The sequence below is a fragment of the Brachypodium distachyon genome, chromosome 4, assembly GCF_000005505.3.
Source record: "Brachypodium distachyon strain Bd21 chromosome 4, Brachypodium_distachyon_v3.0, whole genome shotgun sequence".
Taxonomy (NCBI): Eukaryota; Viridiplantae; Streptophyta; class Magnoliopsida; order Poales; family Poaceae; genus Brachypodium; species Brachypodium distachyon.
Window position 1 is genome coordinate 38,525,292 of NC_016134.3, and position 17,853 is coordinate 38,543,144.

The 17,853-nt window shown below is 45.6% G+C and overlaps 2 protein-coding genes across 2 annotated transcripts; one reads left to right on the forward strand and one right to left on the reverse strand.

Moving 5' to 3' along the window:
• Positions 1 to 1,481: 1,481 nt before the first annotated feature.
• LOC112268690 (MAP7 domain-containing protein 1-like) lies at positions 1,482 to 4,517 on the reverse strand. The gene is made up of 9 exons (XM_024454642.1): positions 4,363 to 4,517; positions 3,944 to 4,071; positions 3,686 to 3,854; positions 3,030 to 3,603; positions 2,418 to 2,520; positions 2,285 to 2,338; positions 1,924 to 2,211; positions 1,736 to 1,829; positions 1,482 to 1,671 (listed from the first exon to the last, which is right to left on the reverse strand). The coding sequence occupies exons 1-9, from the start codon at positions 4,515 to 4,517 to the stop codon at positions 1,482 to 1,484; spliced, it is 1,755 nt and encodes a 584-aa protein (XP_024310410.1).
• Positions 4,518 to 8,705: 4,188 nt separating this feature from the next.
• Positions 8,706 to 17,525, forward strand: LOC100833836 (tRNA (cytosine(34)-C(5))-methyltransferase). The gene is made up of 15 exons (XM_003578226.4): positions 8,706 to 9,054; positions 9,582 to 9,670; positions 11,274 to 11,340; positions 11,418 to 11,533; positions 12,074 to 12,140; positions 12,239 to 12,287; positions 12,682 to 12,767; positions 13,006 to 13,259; positions 13,338 to 13,393; positions 13,899 to 13,984; positions 14,210 to 14,302; positions 15,377 to 15,806; positions 15,919 to 16,436; positions 16,542 to 16,770; positions 16,866 to 17,525. Exons 1-15 carry the CDS (start codon positions 8,848 to 8,850, stop codon positions 17,159 to 17,161), a joined length of 2,643 nt encoding a protein of 880 aa, XP_003578274.1. The 5' UTR covers positions 8,706 to 8,847; the 3' UTR covers positions 17,162 to 17,525.
• The last annotated feature ends 328 nt before the right edge of the window (positions 17,526 to 17,853 follow it).

The window sequence follows — 17,853 nt, forward strand, 5'->3', positions numbered from 1 at the left end:
GTAGGACTGTTCAAGCGGGCGCGAGGAGGCATGACGCATATCCTGGTCATGGTCGACAAATTCACCAAATGGATCGAGGTCAAGCCGATAAAGAAGTGTGACGGCAAAACCGCGGTGTCATTTCTGAAGGATATCATCTTGAGATATGGGTACCCGCATGGTATCATCACGGATAACGGAACGAACTTCGCGGAAGGACCTTTCGCGCGATTCTGTGCTGAAAAGAAAATCCGGCTGGATGTTGCTTCCGTAGCACATCGTCAATCCAATGGGCAAGTTGAAAGGGCGAACGGCATGGTTTTGGCCGGCATAAAACCCCGGCTAATCAAACCATTGGAGCGTACTCCGGGATGCTACCTGGATGAACTCCGGACTGTGTTATGGAGTCTCAGGACGACTCCCAATCACTCTACAGGCTACACGCCATTCTTCCTTATGTACGGGGCGGAAGCTGTTTTACCAGCCGACATTGAACATGACTCTCCACGAGTAACCATGTATACGGAGGCCGAGGTGAAAGAGGCCCGAGAAAATGATGTCGACCTACTCGAAGAAGCACGGGAATTGACTCTATCTCGGTCGGCCATCTATGAACATCACCTAAGGCATTATCACAGCTGAAAGGTCAGCCCGCGAGTATTCCGGGAGGGAGATCTTGTCCTCCGGCTTGTGTAGCGCACAGCCGGCATGCACAAGTTATCACCTCCGTGTGAAAGACCCTTCATTGTGAGCAAAGCATTCCACAATGATTCTTACTATCTTATAGATGCACAAGATCCAAAGGTGAATAGGATGGACCGGTCAGGCGAGGAAACCAAGAGGCCATGGAATGTAGCGTTGCTCCGTCCGTTCTATACTTGAGAGCTGAATATTTGTATCGTTTTTCCTTATGATTGAATGTTCTAATTAAGACAATGAAATTGTCCGACGGGTTCTAAAAAGAAACTCGAGGACTTAAATTTAACTGCTTTGTTGCAATTCTCTTTTGTATGTCGACATGGCTTAATTGCGTAATCTTACGTTAATCTAGTAGTGTGTCGGTATTGACAAAAACCCTCTATGACTTCGCTGCTGTCCGCAACCCGGCTTCATGGCAAGCTAGAGATGGGTATAAAATAACCGAGCACATGAAAAATGACTACGGAAACAAGCAAAGAGGCGATCCGAGATACACGTTATCTTCATTCGGCATTTCTTTTTAACTCGGTTATTGCCGAGCGAATTCTTTGAGTTACTTTTTTCGAGAGAGTGCTTTTATGACTTTGCGATTTGTACCTCGAACGCCGACAAGGCAGACAAAAGAAGCGAAGTCATAAAATTTCACTAAGAGAAAAAATAAACTCGGGGACTCGGTCGGGAATTCGATAAACAAAAGACTTTCTTAAATTGAAAACTTGGTGTCTTACAGACAAAAGTATTCCGGTTACATTTGCATCCGGCATTCCGGGAATCTAATATTTCTAAAGTTTTTTACGACTAAGCTAAGAAGAGACGGAGGGGTTGGTGCCGGAACTCGGCGCAACATTTCCGGTGGAGGCCGACTCCACAGCATCTTCCTCGGCTGCAGCCTCTTCTTCTTCCCCGTCGGTCATCTCGGCGTCAGTTTCAGAGGTTGGGCCCTCCACAAACATATGCACGTCGGCATACTGGATGAAGGAGTAGGCCCGCTCCCTGCGCTTCGCCACCAGCTCCAGGTCCGTGAGATAGGGAGAGCCGGCACGCATCCAAGTCGTACTCGAACGGCTCCCCCGCCGCTGCTGCCGGATCCCTCTTCCGACGGGCGACCTTCACGGTCTCTTGAGCATGCTCGAGGGATGTGGGGAAGAACTCTGGCAGAGACAAAAAATAGCAGTGAGTCTCGGTACATTATTGCTACTAATCAAACAAGTGGTTGGATGAGGAATTTGAGTCAAGGTAACTTACTCGTCAGCATGTTGTCAATTTTGATGAGTTCATGCCGGACGACCTTGAACAATGCGGTCTTCTCGGCGTCCTCCAACTCCACGGCAGTAGCACGGGTCTCAAGCTGGGCAGCTAGGTCTTTGCCCTTCTTCACCTCGCTTTCCAGGCGGATTTTCTCATCGGCCTGGGAAGAGAGGGCCGAGGTGAGTTGGCTCACCTCGGTCTTGTGCGCCTCGGCCTGAGCCGCGATCTGCGCCTGCAGCCGGGTAATTTCTTCCCGATGCTGCTCGGCCAGCCGAGTCTTCTCATCTGTTTAGCAGACTTATGTTACAGAGGATGATTTCTAATATGAATGGAATCCGGAATAAAGATTAAGTGTTACCTTGAACCTCGGCGAAGCGTTTTAGCAGCTCTGCTACTTGAGCGTTGTCCCCGGCTGAGAACAAGAACAAATGTTAGTCTTTGCTGAATATTGATGCTCGGACAATGATCGTATTCCGGTTAAATATGCTTACCCTGGCTCTCGCGCTTAGCCTTCAACGCCTTGTGCTCCGTCTCCAATTTCTTGTACTTTGTTAACAAAGTTTTGAAGGCGGCGGTGCGCTTGTTCATGCAGAACTGCCAAAACAGCGGTTCACAAATAAGTTCACTACAACAGGAAATCAACGGGGAATAAAAGTTTGAAGTTTCTAAGCTTCAGGCCGACTATTCTGAAACCTGGCCTAAATCTCGGGGAATAAGGGTTTGAAGTTTCTAAGCTTCAGGCCGACTATTCCGAAACCCGGCCTGAATCTCGGGGAATAAGGGTTTGAAGTTTCTAAGCTTCAGGCCGACTATTCTGAAACCCGGCCTGAATCTCGGGGAATAAGGGTTTGAAGTTTTATGAGATGAGTTTCAGGCCGACTAATTCTTACTCGCCCTAAACCTCGGGGACTAGGAGTATCGGTACTACACCGGAATTGAAAGAAAAATATTTTAAGGAATTCTTCATACCTCGGCAGATTGGCTGGCCTCAAACAAAGCCACCCTCGCTTAGTACATCCGGGTGCCACCAATTCTGGAGTTGCTGCGGGCAGAGGTCCCACCAGCGGGCTTTGCCGAGCCGACTGCAAGGTGCTGGAAGTCACCTCGTAGTGGTCGGCGCTGTTCCAGTCCATGACGGACTGGCCCAACGACGCCCAGCTGTGCCCGCTGGTCGTCCGAAGGGGCATTTCCTGCGGCCTGCCAGAAGGACGCGGCGCAGCGGAACCCTGAGCTGCCAACTCTGCAGTTGCAGCAAGGCCTTTGGCCTTCTTGGCCCGGGCAGCTGCAGGTCGGGCGTCCACCGGCCGCGACGGAGGCGGAGGTGGTGTTGGCGTCGGCTGCGGCCCTTGGGGTCCTTGAGGACCCGCCGCCGGTTGTTGCGGCGTCTCCAAAACTGGCAGCTCCGTCGGCGTCTCGACTACGGCCGATGTAGGAGCAGCCTCAGTAGCGGCCTCGGTTGCCAAGACCCCGGCCGCAGGAGTCTCGGTCTGGGGGGTCTCGGTTTGCCCGACGACCGTGGCGTCAGCACTTGGGCCAACTTCCCGGGCGGGGGTTGTCGGATCCGCGGCGGTCTCGTTTTCACCCGTGGCCGGGTTTGAAACCTCAGCGCGGGAAGTGGGAGCCGCCGGGATCTCGGACGCGATACATGTCCGAGATTGTGTGGCCGTTAAAGCCTCCCTGCAGAAATAAAAAGCTTAGTTGTTCGCATAAGTTTGAAGAAGGAAACCGGCACCAGAGGTTGAGGTAATAAGAGCCTTACCCGTCGATCAGAGGTTTCGGCTTAGGACCACGTGCCGCAATTTTCTTCCGCTTCACGTTCTGCGAAAGATCTTTCTCGGCAGGGCACTTTGCAACTGCGCGTTTCTCTCGAACCGGCGCCGCAGCAGCAGCCGGTTCCGACGCCTCAGCGGCACGCTCGCCCGAGTCGGCTATTTCAGGGATAGAGCAGGAATAAGCATTTCAGTTACGAGTGTTATAAGGGTTACAAGAAGATGGTAGAAACTCTTACGTTCCGTACTGCGAGGGCCGGCATGAAAGATCGGCATGAAGTCCTCCGAGTCTGGATCTTCATGGTCGATGGTCAGGCGCGGGGCCACAAAGCATTTGTCCGGGGATTTCCCGTCTTCATCCCCTTGAAGGGCGAACCTATGCAGAGAAAAATCAGGTGCCGTCGAGTTAATTCAAAGCAAGGCCGGTATAACCCTATGTCGGGCGAGAGCAGAAGATGTATATAAACAAAAACATTCACCAGGGGCGCACGGTGCTTCCGGCTGTACGCCGGCATACCCCAACTCCACTGCTCAGGCAGGCTGGTCTTTGCGATTGCTTTGACCTGGCGCCGGACTTCAATCTGGTCAAGCCGGACGGTTGATACTCGCCATCATATGTAACCGGCCCTGGAGCGGGCGCAACCGCTGGTATAAAAATGTCACCAACAGATCGTCCACCATCATCCCCTCCTCCTTCAGCTCGAGGATGGCGGCGTGGATCTCCTTGACCTCCTGGTTGGTCTCCTTCGGGTCGAAAGACCAGTTCCTCTTCTCTTCCGGGGGGCCGACTTCGAATCCCGGCAGATTGATCTTGTCGGCCATTAAGAGTTCTTAACATAGAAAAAGGTCTTGAGCCCTTTTTTGCATGACTCAAGATAATGAATCCTGGGGAAGGCCGAGTTTCGGTGAGGAACGATGGTGGCGGCGCAGCATTGGGTCATCGGCTTTGCGGCGCCGGGATTGTCCTTATCCGGGAGAACTTGTGGCCGGAACATGAAGTACCGGGACCACAGATCAATGGAAGGCCAAAGGCCGAGGTAGCCTTCGCAACAGGTGACGAAAGCGGAAAGAGTGAGGATGGCATTCGCCAGAAGGTGGTGCGGCTGGAGGCCAAAGAAATCTAAGAAAGTTCTAAAGAAATCACAGGCAGGAAGAGCGAAGCCGCGCTCGAAATGTGAGAGAAAGACGACACGCTCACCAGCTTCAGGAGTTGGCACGATTTCTCCGCCGAGAACCCGGCACTCGACCTCCTCCGGGATCCGCCGGGAGCGGCGGAGCCACTGGATGTCCGCCTGGGTCACGTCAGAGCCCTCCCAGGCGGCGTGCTCAGAGCTGGTCCTCTCCTCCACCTGAGCAGCAGGGTCGATGGCGTGGTTGCGAGAGGAAGACGCCATTGTTGGAGAACAGATCTAGGGTTTGAGGTTTAGTGAAGATGCTGCTCGCGCGAGGTTTGAGCTAGCAGGTGAGTGCGGCAAAAGCTCAAAGGGCTGCGGGGGAACCACCGATGCGAACCCGGAGGCGAGAAACCGCGACGGCGAGCGAGCTTGGTGCTACCAGTGGCGGCGAAGTGTGCAAGGAAAAAGAAGACAGAGGAGAACGAAGGGTGCGAGGAGTGCGAAGGGTTTTCCGCCCACGCCCTCCTCCTCTTCTTATACCCGAGGCACAATAGTGGGGTGCGGGTTTCCCGTGCCCACCACCTTAGTGGCTAACAGGAAGATTGCGCACGATTTAAGCGGTTATGCTCATCAAGACGCTTGCTCGGTTACTACGCAGCGTGCCGCCGAGAATCCCGCAAGATCCGGAGGATAAGTGTTCGCGTGGGAACCGAAGTTCTATCCTTAAAAGCTCTGTCGGCTTTACTGTCCGACGCGACGGCACGCTCGCTTCAAAAAGCGCAATGGCAGTAACTCAAGCCTTATCCTCCCGTTAGTTTAGAGAAGTGTAGAATCAAAGTCACAGATGGCGTCTATGTCGGCTGAAGCAAGTTCTTGACTGTGTCTTGGAGAAGAAGGAATCTCGGCTAAGGGCTGGATAAGCACGCCAACCCGGAGTCCCGGAAATAATTGATCTCGGCTAGGAGGACCTGGGGTTATCTCGGCATCCCTCTCGGCTAGACCCAGGTAGGTGTCAGTGGTCTGTCTATGAGAAACTGTCGCAGCCCGACATCCTTCCATGCCGGACCACAACAGCTTCGGGGACTAGTGTCGGGGGGATGACCCCGGGTAGGGTCATGGCGACACAACTCTAGCCGAGATAACGGAGGCAAAGCCGGCATAGTAACGTATGCCAGCTTCATAAAGTTAAACTAACGATAAGCCGGCATCCCGGGCGTATGCCGGCATAGTTTTCTTATCTTGTAAGTTTGCAGGATAAGGACGAGCCCCTCGACCTCGGCGGTGCCGAGATCCTTTAACGGTCTTATCCTGACCACGCGGTGCAACATCTCAGAAAAACAATCAGCTGCGTACCGGTGTCAGGTGACCACGCTAAAGAAGCACCGAAAGGGAATATATGACGGAAGCCGGCAGAGGATAGTTGTGCCCGTTGCAGGCTGGCAGGGAAAAGTAAAGTTGTCTTGTACCCTGCGGTACTGCCTGGAGGGAACCGAGCCGCGTGCCCGGCGGGGCCCAAGGAAGGTGATGTTGGACTCGGCCCGCATGTCAGTGTGACATTCCTAGCCCATAAATAGAGCACCACACCTCCCTGGAGAGGAGATCGAGCACTTAGACATTCTAGGCTTTCCCCTTCTTCTTCTTCTTCCTCAAGAATACAGCTCAAGGAGCACCATTGTAGAGCTTGCTTATCTCGGCTAATACAACAAAGCAGGAGTAGGAGTCTTACCTCGGCAAGAGGGCTCCGAACTTGAGTAAATCTGTGTGTTCTAGTGTGAATCGTGCGTGTTCTTCTTCACGTCCTCCCTCCTCCGGATTCCTCTTTCGTCCATCGGCCACAAGTTAAGCCATCCTATGGCATCTGCCGTGACACCACCACGACAATAATGTTGAGAAAGCCTTGAATGTTAAGATTCTTTTGTACTTGTTTGAAATGATGTCTGGCCTTTACATCAATTTCATGAGAGTAAAATGTATCAGAGCTCCTAATTCTTTCGTAAAAGTCTCAAGTTAGTCCTAATTCTTTGAAACTGCACGTTTGAGTCCCAATTATTTCATAAGTGGTTCAACACAGGTCCTAATGTGACTCGGACGCGTGTCTGCTGGCTACGTGGCTACTTGGACCCACATGTTAGATGACAAGGTGGACTTCTTTTTGCAAAACAACCCTCCTTTGTTTCTTCCCTGCCCCCGAGCTTCATTCCTCACCGAGCCACCCCCTCCTCCTCACACTCCTGCGAGCCAAAGCGGCACTTCTCGCGGCACTTCAGGCCCCCATCTCCCCAATCCTCCCGCAAAACCAAATAATCAGCTTGCTTAATTAGCCTAGCCACTCACAGATCACTTCGTGCTATCCTAGCTCTACATCTACTGATCTACATGATCGAAAAGTAGTATTATGTTTCTGCATGCCTAAGCATGTTGCTCTCATGGGAAAGACACTATTTCTTTTTTGGAGACTGGAGAGGAAACAGATGGAAGGATTAATTAACTGTCTGCGGGATTGGGATTGATGCTTACTGCGGTGCTCGCATCGACCGCACGCATATCGTGAAGGAAAAAAGGGGAAGAACGAGAGGAAAAAAGGAACTGGAAAAATTGGAGAATTCACTAGTAATCGATTCGATCCACTGTGTGCAGTTTTTCTCGCGGCATGCAGGCCGGCGTGCGTGCCACAAGAACAGCATCTAGGGTATCTAGGTCAATAACTGAAACATGCACAATTCGATGCGAAATTGCAGACACGAATTAATCTGCGTGAGGTTGATGCATTTGGTTGATGAATTACCTGGAGACTTTTTCCCAGAGGGCCCCCTTGAGCGCGGCTTCTCGGAAGGCGGCGTCCATGTCGGGCCGGATCTTGGGCAACGCCAGGCACCGGCGTCTCCTCTCGCGACCACCGGTTGCCCGCCGCCGACGACCCGCCCTCCTAGACGTCCAGGCTCACGGACCCAGACGCGCTAGCAGCGGCGCCACCGAGCTCTTCGGCCACCACCACCATCTGCTGTTGTTGTCCCGGCGCTGGTGCGGGCGTACGGCTGCTGCGGGTCCGTGCGGCCATGGCTGGGCAGGGGAGGCGTGTGAGTTGCTGAGGAGAGGTTGAAGGCGCGGTTTCGGCTCGCCGGAGTGTGAGGAGAAGGGGGTGGTTTGGTGGGGGAAGGAAGCTCGAGGAAGGGAAGAAATAGAGGAAGGGTTCTTTTGCAAAAATTAGTCCATCCTATCGCCTGACATGTGGGTCCAAGTAGCCATGTAGGAAGCAAACACGTGCACAAGCCACATTAGGACTTGTGTTGAACCACTTGTGACACAATTGTGACTCAAACATGCAGTTTTAAGGAATTGAGACTAAATTGGAACCTTTATGAAAGAATTAGCACCTCCGATGCATTTTACTCATTTCATAAAAACTGTGGTGTTCATGATTGGTGGAGATAATAACGTTGCTGCCTACTATACTGTTGGTCTGTCGTCTCTTAAGTACCTTGGGTTTCCTGTTTAGACAAGTCCAGCTCCTTCTGTATGCTTGGTTATAGAGATGTTTGCTTGGCGGACGAAAAAAATGAAAAGTGATTTAAAAAAATATGAAAAGTTAAAAGAAACAGAAAGATTAGTATTTTTTTTCTTAGAACAAAATGATTTTTTTACAGCCAAAGGAAAATTTCTTGTATGCATCGGAGCGGCTCAGTTTAATCCTGGCTTTTTTTTAGGGGAAGTTTAATCCTGGCTGGTCGAGGCTAGGGAGCCTACTCACTGAGCGTGTATATGGGTTTCCATAGTGATCCATGAAGCACTGAAGCCCATTAGGCCGGTGGATTTCAGCCCATAGGTTACTTCGAGCATGTCCGATTGCAACGGGCCCAACGGGAGCCCCCCCAAAATTCCCCCCACTCCTCGCGACCTTTCCTCCCACCTCCATCGCCGCCACTCCCTCAAAACTCAGGCGCTCAAAGTCCTCGTCGCCTCGCTCGCGCCACGTCTCCGCGCCGCCACTGAGAGCCGGACTAGCAGCATAAGCTGCTAAGCTTGCACTAGAAGGAGGGATGGGAGGCGGCAGGAAGCGCGGGCGGTCGCAGCGCCGACACTTCAAGCAGGGGCGCGAGAACGTCTGGAAGGACAACCCCCAGCGCCCTCCCGCCGGCGGCGGCGGCGGAGACCAAGGCGCCGCAGGGAGCGGCGAGGGGCGCGAGGGAAACGACTCCTGGCAGCCGTTCTCCACCGAGAACCCGGCCTTCGAGGCCTACTACAAGGTGCGTCCGCTCGGTTCAGATCACGTATAGCTTCCTGTTTCACATTTTTGGCTTGATGATAGCAACATGGAGCTCAGCCAGCCATGGGGGCTCCCTAGGTGCTAATGTTTATCATTTGGGTTGGCTTCTCACTTCTCACGTATATTTCAATTTAGAATGTATTAATTTATTGATGTAATGGCGGGTGTCAATGTAAGCGACTACGGAGAGTATTTTGTAAGGCGCGCCTTTGTGGACTGATTGCAGTACAGAGTGTATTATCTCTATACTTTCCTTGTGAATAGCTGGGTTACACTGCCTTAGCTTCTATTTTGATGGCTTGTACTCCCTCCGTCCCATATTAAGTGGCTCAAATTTGCCCAAATATGAATGTATCTATGCCTAAAAAGTGTCTAGATACAATAGAAAGTCACTTAATATGGGACGGAGGGAGTATTAGTTTTCAGGTGGTATGTGGCAGTACTTAGAAACTGACAAACTGTTGTGTACTTCTGTTAAAATCCTTTTGGAATGTGTATGCCTAACAGGAGCAGCAAATTGTTCCTGAGGAAGAGTGGAATGACTTCATGAGCATGCTCCGGAAGCCATTGCCAGCCGCTTTTAGGATTAATGCGAGGTAATTCTGTTTTCTCTGAAACTTCAAGGCTGCGTACTGCATCCACATGTTCAGTGTAATGATTGCTTATTCAGTTGGTCTGAGTTGACTAAATCATACTGTAAAGCAGTTGGCTTATGAACCAACATGCCAGATTCTTGATAGCATCTGTATTTGAACGCAAACTACTTTGTGAGTCCTGAGAACCTTGCTGTTTCTACTGAAATAGCCAAGTTACAAATTTCCTGGCATGTTTGTGTTAGGGTTGAAAGATCATCTACAGGCTGTTAACTGTGAAAAACCCAAAATTATATTTCAGGTCCTAACTTCTTGAGAAACACATGTTGCCTGCCTCTTTTCTCCAACCAGCGCAATTTATTTAGTAAAGCTGTGTTGCTCTTTTCAAGACGATCCAATTTTTATATTATTTCAATAAATTGGTGTGATTTATTTGATTTGTAAGCATATATGGCTATTGCATCTCACTTTTCCTGAATTCATAGCTTTTACGTTTCATGATGAAATTTTGAACTTGACTCCATAGGGCCACAAACTTTCTCCGGGCTTAGAAAAGGATAATATGGTCTCTATTCTGGTTTACCTACTGGCTGTAGTTAAGGGTGTGCATTTTAAAACCAAACCATTTTGGCAGTTACTATGGTATTTGGTTTGTAGTATGGTATGGAAATACTTGACCATACTTGTCTCTGTTATTTCGGTATAAAAAAGTAAATACCAATAACTGAAAATCCTCCGCCTGTGCATGCTTCCGTCGGCTGTTGGACTCGTCCCTATTTCTCTCGGTGCTGCCCAGCCAGCCCAACAAGGGCAATCTCTACTAGTTGTAATGTTGTTGTTGTGCGTGTGCTGTGTATGGATTGATTTGATCAGTTAAATGGAAATAATTGTGTCATGTTTGTTTGTGTGTGTGTCATCAATTGATCACTCAAATAGCGTCATGTTCTAGTGCTCCACACTGCACTTAATCATTTATACATGCTGAAAGCTGATCGACCTGAGAGCTAAATATATGGAGCATTTTCAGTATATTCTCAAATATACAAACAAAAGTAAATTGGTGTCATCTTATTTGAATTCGCTTCAACCTTTGGTTGGTTTGGTATTTATCAAAATTGTACCAAAAAAGCTTGGTATAAACTGAAACTTACGGAACTATTGATATACTCCCTCCGTCTGATATTAAGTGTCACAACTTTGTCTACATACACATGCATCTAGACGTGTTTTAGTGTGTAGGTACATGCATATCTAGACAACTTTGCGACACTTAATATGGGACGGAGGGAGTAGTATTTACCGGATCGAATTAACCAAATTAACTGAATGCACAGGCCTAGTGGTGGGTACTTGAATTGGTTCATCAGACATTCTGTTATGTACATCTGTCACCTTTTCATATATTTTTATTTTGCAAGAATATCAACAACTGATATAATGTTTACAGCAGAAGGTAATTACATAAAATGGCATACTATTTGTGCTAATACCCTTTTTTGTTTACTTTTTTTTATGTATGGTATGATTGCTGATAACTTAATTCTGTTAATGGTTTCATTCTTCTATCCTAGATTTCTAGCAGGCTAAAGTTTTGTTTGCTTTCCAGCTGTCAATTTTATCAAGACATTTGTTCACAGTTAGAAAATGACTTCAGGAAGTCGTTGGAGACGGAGGTTGTTTCTAAGACTCGTGACTGAATTTGAGTCATGCCCTTGATATTTTGTTTTTGTAATACTTTTGTCATGGACAGGTTAGTGATGAGCATGAAAAAGATGCTATTCGTCCTTTGCCTTGGTATCCTGGCAATCTTGCATGGCATTTGAACTTTTCTCGAATGCAGCTGAGGAGAAACCAGGCACTTGAGAGGTAAACTAACGTTCAATTGGATGATCTTTACTTGGAGTGAACCTTCTCACCAATGTGCAGTGTAGATGCTTGTTTTTAGGCACTTGTTAAACTGATTTTGATTAAAAGAATCTATTTAACACATTTGTTACCACAGAGCAATGTATCAATGCTTTATTGAGAACACGCTTGTGTCTTAAATGTGGCCTGCATTCAGTGAATTTTTGCATGAATCAGTTTTCAACCAACTTGCTATTTGCTTTGAATTCTTTGTTCTCCAATTAACAGTTCACTCATCTGAAAAAAACGGTTCACTGAAACTTGTCACATATCTCTTTTAGACCTTTTAATGTGATATGGCAATTTGCATACTACATTTGCTGTTAATATTTTCTTGTTGAAGTTTCTCATAAGAGTTTTGAGGGTGCTAAATGGAAATGATTTTGTTGAGTAATCATGGTTACTTAGAACATCTGACACATTGGATGCATATTCATATTCCTGTATTTAATATCTAGTGAGATATTTTGGTTGGTTTAACTTTAATTTTTTCCACTCAAGTTTTCATGAATTCTTGAAGCAAGAGAATGAAGTTGGCAATATAACTAGGCAAGAGGCTGTCAGCATGGTAAGTGATTTATATTTATTTCAAAGGTGGCATATTTTTTTGATGCCTCAAATATACTTGGGATATTCTTGTTTCAATCATATATGCTGTTTTTGCAGGTCCCACCTTTGTTTCTGAACGTGCAACCCGACCATCATATCCTTGACAGTATGTTCATCCATCATTGCACATGCTAACATAGTTCAATTTACATTACTGGCTTTCTGTTTCTTGACCTGCCTATTTGATATCACTTTGGCCTCTCCCGAAATCCGCTTTGTCTGGTCTGTAGCCTATTTGCCCAATAAAACTAGTTGTTGCTAAATAAAGGCTTTTAAAGCACAATAGCAAGTCAAAACAGAAAATAAAAAACATAGCATCTGCCATTAGATGAATCTCTCATTTAAGCCCACTCTTTTCTGACTGGTGTTGGCTTAAACTTATTTTTTCTGAACTCAAGCTTAAAGGAGGACATTATTTGAGTATGTTGTTCTGTTTTTATGATGAGAGTAGACTACTGTAATACAGTAATATATCTCATGAATTTTGTGACCTTATGCAGTGTGTGCCGCTCCAGGGTCTAAAACTTTCCAGCTACTTGAGATGATCCACCAGTCAACAAAGCCTGGAGTGCTTCCAAATGCCATGGTGCATTTCTCTATCTACTACAAATAGCGGATACAGCTGTAGTTATTTGTAATTTCTATCAATTCTTAAACTAAAACCGTGTTTGTATTTGGCCTCTCTAGTCTCTAGGCCTGTAAATACTCTCCCACCTTTTCAGTACGAGACACAATGCTTTTGCGTTTTCTGAAAGATTTTTTTTTTCTAAAACCATGGTTATATAGTTTGGTCCCTTACCTTGCACTTTTTACTGTGTACTCAGGTGGTAGCTAATGATGTCGATGTGCAAAGATGCAATCTTCTTATTCATCAGACAAAGAGAATGTGCACAGCCAACCTGATAGTGACAAATCATGAAGCCCAGAACTTTCCTGGCTGCAGTCTTACAAAGTTTTGTCCCGAAACATATTTAGACGAGTCCAAACCGCAGAGGTTGGAATTTGATCGTGTACTGTGTGATGTGCCATGTAGTGGTGATGGGACTGTCCGTAAGGCTCCTGATATGTGGAGAAAGTGGTAAATACTGTACCATTTAACCTGTTTGCCGATTTATTTTTCTTTCTTAGTTTTTTATCAACTGAATTGGCTACCCAGGAATGCTGGTATGGGGAATGGACTTCATCGTCTCCAAGTTGAAATAGCTATGCGTGGTAAAGATTAAAATATACTTACACGATTATCACATTATGTGTTTGCTTTTGTTTAAGTTGGTTCTCTATGTTAGAGCTTTTACTTCTATATTATATTTAAGCATTCCAAGTCACTTCTGTGTTGTAGTCTTGTCTCGCCCTTGTGCAATTGACTATTCCCATAATGGCTTTGTAGCTATGTCATGCCATCTTATGATTATTTCATCACATGATCAATAAAGATAGCGTACTGATTGGGGGCTTGTTAAGACATCTTATGAAGTTATTTAAGATACATACATTATCAAGATATGTACATCTTGTTTGGATTCTTTTGTATTCAGTCATATGCTTTGAATTTAACTCTATGTTCAGTAGTTCTCAGTCTTTCCAACTATAACAAGTATTGAGTAAATGCTAAATGATATGTTTTTTTTTAAGCTAATGATTTGTTACCTGAAGAGTCATGTTTTTTTTATGTTGCTGGAAGAGTCAAGAAGTTAGGCTTGTACTTTTGTTGCTTCAGGTATTGCTTTGCTTAAAGTGGGCGGAAGGATGGTGTACTCAACGTGTTCAATGAATCCTGTTGAAAATGAAGCTGTTGTTGCTGAGGTATTTTTTGTTGCTTGATTTCCATCTCTGATTTGTGCAGTACTAATGTCTCATGGTTTTGGTGAGGTCTTTCATTTTTATGATATGGCGTTCAGTGTATGGCAAGTCCATTGTCGGAGAAGTGTCTGAGAAAACATGCTCATTTCCAGCATATAGCTTAGGTTCTTGTATAGTTTTCATGTCCTGTGTGTTTTGTAACATTGACCATATCTTTCAACTACATAGATCCTGCGGAGATGCGGAGATTCTGTTGAACTCCTTGATGTTTCTAATGAGCTTCCTGAATTGGTTCGCCGTCCTGGACTTAGCACCTGGAAGGTTGGTATATGTGTCTCTTTATCATGCATATTTCTTGTTTATGGTATCTCATTTTGCCCATCAGGTGTTTGTTTTCATAAATCGCTAGCCAAGTGACCTGTGCATTTGCACGGCTAGACCCACTATAGATTTTTGTCGCAGTTTCAGTGTAGTATTTGGTTCTCTGTCGAACTTTTTATCGGTTCCTCCTCCTAAGGTGGCAATCATGGACTCAAGGCTATATATATGTGTACATCTATCCTAATATCTTGTTTATTATTATGGTTATTTCTTTTTTAGATCTGAGCCGCTATAATCTAGGCACACAATGATTGGCGGTGCAGATTATTTTAGCCTATGTGGACGAACGTGGTCCTGTCCTCTTGTTTTAATTAAATAATTATATAGTCGCTAATTAGTCAAGGTTTCCTATGAACCTATAAGTTGCTTTCCTTTTTGGAGGTTAGTGCAAGCAAGTCATGTAACATTGGGAGAGAACCTCTTCCAAGTCATTAAGAACAGCATCACTGAAATGTGGCCATCATTTCATGGTCTAATGTGGCACCTTCTGTACTAACAATTGTCAAAGCTTAATTGTTCACTAGATAAAGTCGTTCAGTAAGCAGTATACAACTAGTCAACTATATCCGAAACATTTTCTGTTTAATTGTTTTCTTGAATGTAATTCTTTTGTTCACATTGTCGATTTTGTAAATGGGAGAGGATGCGGCAGTTTTTGTGAATATTCTACCAAGAATAATTTCTTTTCAGTGTATTATACACTTAGAAGTGTGACACCTGTCCAAGGACTACATTTGGAATAGCTACCAAAGATTTGTTTTATTTATTTATATTTTTATATTTTTTTGAGAAAGGAGGAATTTCATTATGACCTGGCTTCTGCATCTGGTACACAGCCAAATAACCAATCCATGTTTTTGTTCGCCTGGTTCCAATTAATTTTGGAAACTTGTTTGCATTTGTACTCTTTTCTTCTTGGTATGTGCAATATAATTGTTATATCCTCAGTGTCCTCTATACATTTTATAATTTTGGTATCCTGCCGCCCTCCTTAATTCTGTCTAAATATTGCAGGTACGAGATAGAGGGTCTTGGTTGGGCACTCATGAAGATGTCCTTCACTACAGGAAGAACGCGATATCACCAAGTATGTTTCCCTCAGGTAAAGGTAGCACGGATAACCGTAAGGTTGGTGGCAGTGGGGAGCTCAACATGGATGTGGCCGATGCAGACATGGACTCAGGGGATATGGTAGAGAGGAAAGAAGAATCAAGAATAGCGATCAATGGCAGCAATAATGGTGAAACCAACATTGAAGAGATAAACCAAGTTGAATCTGAGTCCGGTGAAGTTCCAAGGGACTCTGAAAAAAAATCAGATTCTACCTCCATCTGTACAGAGCATTCAAATTTGCCACTACATCGTTGCATGAGAATTGTTCCTCATGACCAAAACAGTGGAGCATTTTTTATTGCAGTCCTTCAGAAACTCTCTGTTCTCAATGGTATTCTTTTGCATCCAACTATTCCATATCTTTAGTGATTATTGCATCAAATCTCAATTAGCTACTTGTTCTTAGTACTCAAGTATGCACTGTACACTGAACATAATTTCAGAGAACCAGGTGGTAGAAGTGATGAAAGGTGAGCACAGTATCTTGAAAGACAGGGCTGTGAAACCTGTGGATAGTCCAGGCTCAGATAAGGTGCCGTCTGAAGAAATCCCAGTTCACCAGCAAGGGGTTGAGGGCAGCCATGTTTCGGGTAAACAACAAAACGGAGACATGGATGCAATTTCAAAAGATAAGGCCTCTGAGGAAGGTAGTGTAATCGTTAATGAGACACAAAATGATGAAGCAGCAACAAGAGATAAGAGGAAGACACAGAATCAAGGAAGATGGAGAGGGGTTGATCCTGTGATATTTTTCAGAGATGAAGCGACAATCACAAGCATAGTATCTTTCTATGGTATCAAGGATTCATTTACCCTTGAGGGTCATCTTGTGACTAGAAACCCTGATACTAATCATGTTAAAAGAATATATTATGTGTCAAAATCAGTTCAAGATGTTTTGGAGCTCAATGTAAAAGTTGGCGAGCGGCTAAAGATTACCTCACTTGGCCTAAAGATATTTGTAAGTGTCCCATTATTTTCTGATGTTTATTTATTCATGCTTTTCTCAGAATAGCAAACTTCTGTACATTAACTCTGTTACTCTTCTTTATTTGTCCCCTTTCAGGAAAGACAGTCGTCAAAGGACGGTTCACCATGCACATTCAGGTTATCATCTGAGGGATTGCCTCTGCTGCTTCCCTACATCACCAAACAGATTCTATATGCATCTGCATTGGACTTTCAGCATCTTTTGCAGTACAGAATCATTAAGTTTCCAGATTTTGTGGATGCAAAATTCGGTGAGGAAGCTTCAGCTTTGCTACCAGGTTGCTGTGTCGTCGTATTACGTGAAGGTACATTACATTCATCCTTTTCTTATTGAGTCTTAAAAGAGAAATATCACAACTTACTGATAAGTGATAGCTGAACATCTTTATAAATATTCCAGGGCATCAGCACATAGATTCAATAGCCACGGATCCCTCTGCAATCGCTATTGTTTGCTGGAAAGGAAAGACCAATTTGTGTGTCATGGTTTCTCCCCTGGATGGAAAGGAGCTGCTTGAAAGGGTTTCATTGCGCTTTGGGCTCAAAGTCCCTAAAGCCGATGATAGAAAAACTAAGCTGAAGGTTGATGGATCAGACGAGCAGCTTGATTGTGGTGCTGAGACGGTAGATCCAGAATGTAAGCCTGAAAGCAAAGCATCAGACATGGACATCTCAGATGTTAAGGAGGTCGAGTAGCTTGGCTCACACCCTTCTAGATCGCAGATTATATCTGGACGATCCAGCAGAGTCCCACTACTTCACTACCTGTACGAGTTGATGATTATTCTAGTGATTGGGGTTGCCATTTTTACCTGCTGGCATTTCTACCGGATTTACATGCCATTAAACCTACTCCGCATACATGGTGCTAGTTGCCCCCCTGTAACGTGTCAGTTTGCTTTTCTTTGAGAAGATGTGATGTGGGGCACAACAGTGTCGCGATGAACTCTGAACGCAAGAGCTATTAATTTCTTAGACATCTTGAACTGATGTGTAGCCGTAATTTTTTGCGACATCTAGATCTGAAGTTGGACGAGTACGGCTGACTTTTCGTGCGTAATTACTAACTGTGCCATATGTAGTCAGTCATTTCTGTGTTGGACCACTCTGCCGTAGTATGTAGCATGTCCAATCACAGTGGTCTCTATTCTCTTTGTCAACAAGAGAGTCGGTTCTTTAGAAGTTAGAACCCTTTTGCATGAGCAACATTTGACATCGAAAGCAAAAAAAAGAAGGAAATCATTGACGAAGGGAATAAAATATCTTGTGCAAAATTTGCAGCGGTCCAAGGAACTAATGAAAAACATTTGACATTCCCTGCAAAAAAAGAAAAAAAGGAAAAGAAAAGCATTTGACATGTAGTAGACTCCGATACTCTGGAGCCTTAG